At 41.7% G+C, this 6,000-nt stretch overlaps 1 protein-coding gene across 1 annotated transcript in view; it reads right to left on the bottom strand. All coding sequences in view use genetic code 11, as the record gives it.

Annotated features, from left to right (window-relative positions):
- Positions 1–3,073, bottom strand: part of EGR_00651 (Rab5 GDP/GTP exchange factor) — a gene marked incomplete at both ends in the record, with an annotated part of 6,995 nt that extends 3,922 nt beyond the window's left edge. Inside the window, 5 exons of the mRNA XM_024489900.1 lie at positions 671–837; positions 923–1,281; positions 2,241–2,469; positions 2,541–2,639; positions 2,672–3,073. Coding sequence (XP_024355897.1) covers positions 671–837; positions 923–1,281; positions 2,241–2,469; positions 2,541–2,639; positions 2,672–3,073 — 1,256 coding nt within the window. The remainder of the gene's footprint in view (positions 1–670; positions 838–922; positions 1,282–2,240; positions 2,470–2,540; positions 2,640–2,671) is intronic.
- Positions 3,074–6,000: the final 2,927 nt, after the last annotated feature.

Below are 6,000 nucleotides of genomic sequence, written 5' to 3'. Positions count from 1 at the left end.
TTCAGTCGGTTAGTAAGGCTGAGTTCTTTGCTTGTTATCCTACATCTACGGATCAAACCGTTTTTAGTAAATCTTACAGTAGATGAAAGGCAAAAATAAAGTGTTAGCCAAACTAGGAATAAAACAGCAAACGCGTAACTGTTGAAGAAAACTATTTTATTCATCTGCAACAAATGTGCATCTCAGTTAAAATTAAACGTATTAGCTTTTGTTAACTATCACATTTTCATGCGTTTTCACTAAAAAGATCAAAAATTTACCATCACCACGTGAGTAGTTGTGGATAATCAAAGGTTTATTTATGAAATTCGCAATTGTTTATTAAAAAAATAAACGGAAAGTCAACGAAATAGGTGATTTCCATGAAAGATCAATATAGCGGAAATATACATGACTAACCATGAGACGTAATTGTTTAAGCGGAAAAAAATAAGCGAACATCTTTACGCGGTCCACAGCATGTATGCACTTCGATCAGTTTAAAGCTAAAAAAGTCGACACCATCCAATAAAAAGAATTTATCTCACTCTACGATAGTTGGTAGCAAATAGAGAAGCTCGTGGCTCCACCTACCACAAGTGTCGTATCGTCAACAAGTTTGTAAACGCTAAGGGAAGTAAGCAAGTTTAGTCATATAAAATTTTTTCTGCAAGTAAGAGAGGCTACTCACTTCTGGTTGATAGCATTGTATCGTCGCTTGGCATCAGAGAGGGCGTCAGGAATATCGACGGGACAGAGGGTGACCGGCACACCATCACGCATCTGCTGCTCGAATTCTTCCTTTGTCAGGCCGAGACTGGCGTAGTTGAGGTTCTTGATGAACTCCACTGCACAGCACTGTCAAGACAGGAGTGGGCGGAGAAGTGAGCATTGTGCAGTAATGGTGGGTCAGATTTTGCGACGAAAGCAGACCAAAAAGTACCAGATTAGTGAAACAGTAGGCGGCCTCGCCGGTGTTAAGTCGAGTGTCGCTGGCAAAACGCGTGATGAATTGAAGATTGGAGTGCAGCAATGGGGGGTTGGCGCGCAGCACGATCCAAATAAGAACAGGGAGAAAGTCATCAGCATTTGAGGGACACTGAGGCGCCATCGGCGGCTGTGACTGAATCTGCTGCTGTCTGACAACGTTGACAGCAGCGGCAGCTGCTGTCGCTACAGTCATCGAGGAGGAATCGGAAGTCTTGGCGTTCAGCCGCAATGCCTTGAAGACCTCGTGGCAGCAGTCGACGATTTGATCAAGCTTAGATTCAGTGGGGAGAACCTCATTTTGCCGAATCAAATCTAAATGGATTCCAAAGATGACCCTTGCTTTATTTACTTTAGTAAATAACTAACCACGTTCTGCTCAAATCTTCAAAAATACTCCGGCGATGACAATCGAGATTTTGCAAAAAAACAACCGATCTAAGCCTTGGACTTACATTACGACAAGGACCATTAGCTGAACCTAAAACGGCATGCACAACGACCAGGTTTTAAAACGATATTCTAAACGAAATAAGAAAATTAGGAAATGGGGAGACCTAGCTAGGGCATATACCGAAGACCACCGCTCTATGGAGCGTAAAACAGCACTCAAGAAAGAGGAAACGCTACCTATTCGAAGGGGACCATAGAGAAGAAGAGTGCACATAGCGAACCAGTAAGGGATGGACCGATGCAGGTAAAAGTGATTAATGGTAATAAAAGGAAGGGAGCGGTTGATCACATAAACACAAAAAACCACGCAGCAAAGGTAACTTCGAAGCACATTCGAGTAAACCGAGGTACTGACCGAAGGTTGTCAAAACCAAAGAATTTGATTCTATCAACAGGATTGAGTCGCTGATGGAAAAAGAGCATGTACTTTTGGAGCGTTGACAGTTGGGCATAAAATTACACATTTTGGTAAGAAAAAACAAAAAAACTGAATATGATTTACTTTAGACAAGGGGAATGGTTAAAGTACGCCACTCAAAATTCAGTCTTGCATTACAACATAATAACATCACAGTCTATTTTCCTGGGAAATACGTAAGATGAAAGTCTAGTCACGATAGAATAGCAACACACACATTGATGACTGAACAATACTACGCGAAAATTCCGACCACATCGACGTTAGGATCTCTACGCTATCAACTGCCATTAGTACATTTATCTGGGAATGGTAAGTAGAATGTATAACTTACGAGACAAATTAGTAAACGAAATTCCACGAAAAATGACTCAATACAGACGTAAGAAACGTTAATGCGTACGGAGAATGGCTGCTTCGAGGTGGCGCAATTGCTGAGGTGAAGAAGGATCAATAGGAGCGTCTAAGTGCTGATGAGATACCCAATGAAGCGACCGAATTCGATCTTGTAGTCTCAAGTCTACTTCCTCATCGTCGGTATTTGAGGGTGTGAAGGCCCATGGATAGATCCACACGGAAAGGAAACGCTCAATTGCATTTAAGAGCCCCTCTTTCTGCTCCGTTGAAGCGTCCTATAGGAAGATATTGCACAATAATAGGTTGAAAAACACAAACTTCCCTGGTACAATTGGTTGGTGTAGACGCGCTGAGCCATGTAACTGTAGAAGTCCTTGATCGCGTTTGAAAACTTGCTGATACTGGCGAGTTCGTTGGCTTCGAGATCTCTTAAAAGTTTTTCAATCTTTAGAATGAAAGATAAATACGCTAGCAAACCTGTTTGTTAACATCATGTCCGGGGGCTGATCGCCAGGTTTTCAGAACTTTATAGAATTCTGCCCTGGCTTGTAAGGCCTCTTCGGGGATGTTTGAACCGTACTGATCACGACCTAAAAAGTTTAAAACCAGCAAAAAACCACCTCTTTGAATTTTTAAAATGTTTCTGATAGTACCAGAACTTTTTCCTGCGACCTTTTTGCGTTTAGCTTCGAAATTCGCAAAAGCTCGGGAGGAAGTCCTCGACATTGCGCGAGTGTTGCGCAGGTGTGCGTCTGACTTATTTTGAAATTCTCTATAACACCTGGAACAGTAGTTATTCCAGGAAGGATTTCCATAGTATCCGCAATTATTTTTACAGAGTATGCTAGAACCCGGAACAACCGTCGAAACCCGCTCCATCTCGGTGCAGTGAAAGCTGCGGTCACCAAACGTTAATTAAAACACGTAGATAGTAGTGGTCCAAGTAGGTCATGAAGCACATTGTTCTCGTACACTGCCAAATACAAAAACTAAATAATTTTAAAGACTTTATTGACGGTAATTTACAAAATTTGTATGTTTTTAAATAATTTTTTATTTTCTTCGTAATCTATTACTCTTATATGCAGCTTACTAATTCTACATAACTTAAAGAACCGTTCTAACATAACAATTTTAGGCCAATTTTTATCTTGATTTCTAGTAAACGCATATTCGGGGCGAGTTTCAGCATTCCCAAGCTAACCTTGGACGTTGTAGGACGAGGCTCGTAGATCTCGTCTTCCCTCTCCCTTATACGCCCAGAACACCGAGGTTAAATCGGTTTCATCATGCTTATTGAAGTAAGCATATGAAGAGAGCAGGTACAAGTTCAGAGGGATGTTAACAGGTAACCTTTCTCCGGGTTGCAGGACGTTGACCCCCCAGTCACAAGGTTCCATTCGTACCCCTGCCTCCGCTCTGAAAGAAACATTAAGACGACATAAATATTACAATGTAATAATTCGCCGTAAGATAAAAGAGCATTTGAGTGGCATGCTGAGGGATTAGAAGTATACTGGTATGGCTTGAAGGCATGTCACATAAGTCATGTCCAAGGCGCGCTTAATTTTTGCTCCATTCCTGACGCTCCTTATGTTCAATACCCTACAGCAGCCATCGTAGCATTAAAGATGCTTCAGAGATCACTCGCCACCCACCAACAATGACTATCTAACTTGCTTTATTGTGAGGTGTCCCATCTTAATATTACTGATACACGGCGGATCCCCACTGTATTCAGGGTCTCATCCTATTTGTAAACTGCCTTCATACTGCTCAGGATGGGGTCATACTCTTCAATAGGACCATCTTGTAGGTCAATCTGCGTTGGCATGGGAATTGCCCTAAAGGTAGGACTATTTGACATAGTTGAGATTCGAAACAGATTGACGGAATCAGCTTTTCACATCTACTCTTCATCATCGCATTGGTATCATTTTAGTGGACCTTAGTTATCTGTCCACTTGAGTTCAATTTATCTGGTATATCCGTGGAGGAGGTTTGCCTGTTCACGTAAATATCGTCATAGAGGTGCCGCGATCACCTCCACAACGGTCTTCTCCAAAACAATTAGTTACGGTGCCGCTTGATTTGTTAATAGTGTTTTTGTAGAACGCGGAATCAAAATATTTGCCATAGTCATTGTTAACACTTCTGCAGGGAGATGTTGCAGTTTCACCCATCCGAGGCAGATGTCAGTCTTTGTGATATCTAGGTGGAGAAATCAAGATAGTTGTCCTTTTGGATAGGGTTTACTAGCAGCTGCCACCGATGCAGTACTCCAGGTCAGTTGGGGGGGGAGGGTATCAGCAATCTAAAGTGTTATGGAAGAAGTATAAGTGACTATTGGCAGTGGAAGAGAATCCCTCAATCTGAATTGCGCTCTTAGGTAAAAACACAATTCAACAAAGTGCCAGATCATTGCAGCGTATTTGTGTTAACAGTTTGAAAACAGGCGTCAATGAAAAGTCCTATGCAGCAGAGATAAAATGACTGCTGTGAAAATTGATATGATTTGCTAAGCGTATATTGAGCTTTGCCTAAGCAGATTCCTGTCGGAGTGACGATTTAAAAAATTCTATCAAAGAATCTATTGGCCATAAGTTTGCTAATTATGTTTTAAGTGAAATTCTGACGTTGGAACCCGTGCCAGTATGGAGGATTACCAATGCCTAATGCACAGAAGTGCTAAAAGTGCATCGACACGGTCCAATGACTATGCTGTGGTGTAGGAATATATCCTTTAAAGTCTAAAGGCTAAAGGTCATACAGTTGAGCAAAATACCAAGGCAATAAAATGCATTTCATGGGAATGTGCTTATCCTTGCTTTCCCAGTGTGTAGCAAAACCCCCACTTAAGTTTATGGTTCCCGAAATACTGAAGCTCCTCTCCAAGTCTTCCTTGAATTCGTAATAAGCCAAAAGTAGTTTAATGGAACATATATTTCAAATCCATAGAAGAGCAGGGAGGCTACTGGGCTGATGCGATGGTCATGCTGCAGGGTGGTAGAACAACCTTCAGACAGATAAACGAAATACCAAATCATCTCAATGCACTCTTTGGTGCCTTTAACAAACACAGTTGAAGGGTATGAAATAAGTTTAGTGGGTGTTCTTAGGCTAGGTTTGAGTAGTCATTCTATGGGTACTTCTATTTTATAAGCGTCATACACTTGAATTTGAGCCATTTACAACTCTTATTGGCCTTTTCACGTTCTGAACTCTATTACGATCGCATTTTAAGAGATTATGGAGACTTAGTCTGCCGAAGATCGTGGTTTTAGGAGAATTAGTGCTAATACGGTGTTCACACTGCCCAATCACAATGGTGAAAATGGTTTAAGCTATGCTAGGCCGTGTGCATGTGTGAAGTTGGCACGAATGTATGGGCTAAACTATGTGACTGCGTTAAAAAAATATTCGCATTTTTAAACATTGGTGACAAAGTAGAATAAGGTGTCTTATCTCAACATTCTCTTAATTTGTAGTTTTTTTATTTCTGGACCATTTTTGAGACCTCCAAGCGGGTGATCAAGAGAAAAGGAACTCAAGATGAACGCCTTTTCCGACTAAGGTGGGTGTGCAGCATGGTGGTGCGGAAGGAGGAAGCCACCGCAACACGCATCCCAATCCAAGTCAGTCGGCCGGCTTAATCACGCCTAATTACGATGACTGTCAGCCTTAGTCTGACTGATCTCAGGCAATAAGGGGGAAAGGCCAGGGGGAGTTCCTATGATGCTCACCAAAATGACAATGAAAATAGAAACTACTAGGGATTGGCGCAAGAACAGCGATTTTGACTAAAG

The sequence above is a fragment of the Echinococcus granulosus genome, assembly GCF_000524195.1.
Source record: "Echinococcus granulosus chromosome Unknown EG_S00002, whole genome shotgun sequence".
Taxonomy (NCBI): domain Eukaryota; kingdom Metazoa; phylum Platyhelminthes; class Cestoda; order Cyclophyllidea; family Taeniidae; genus Echinococcus; species Echinococcus granulosus.
This window is presented reverse-complemented; position numbering and strand designations above follow the sequence as displayed.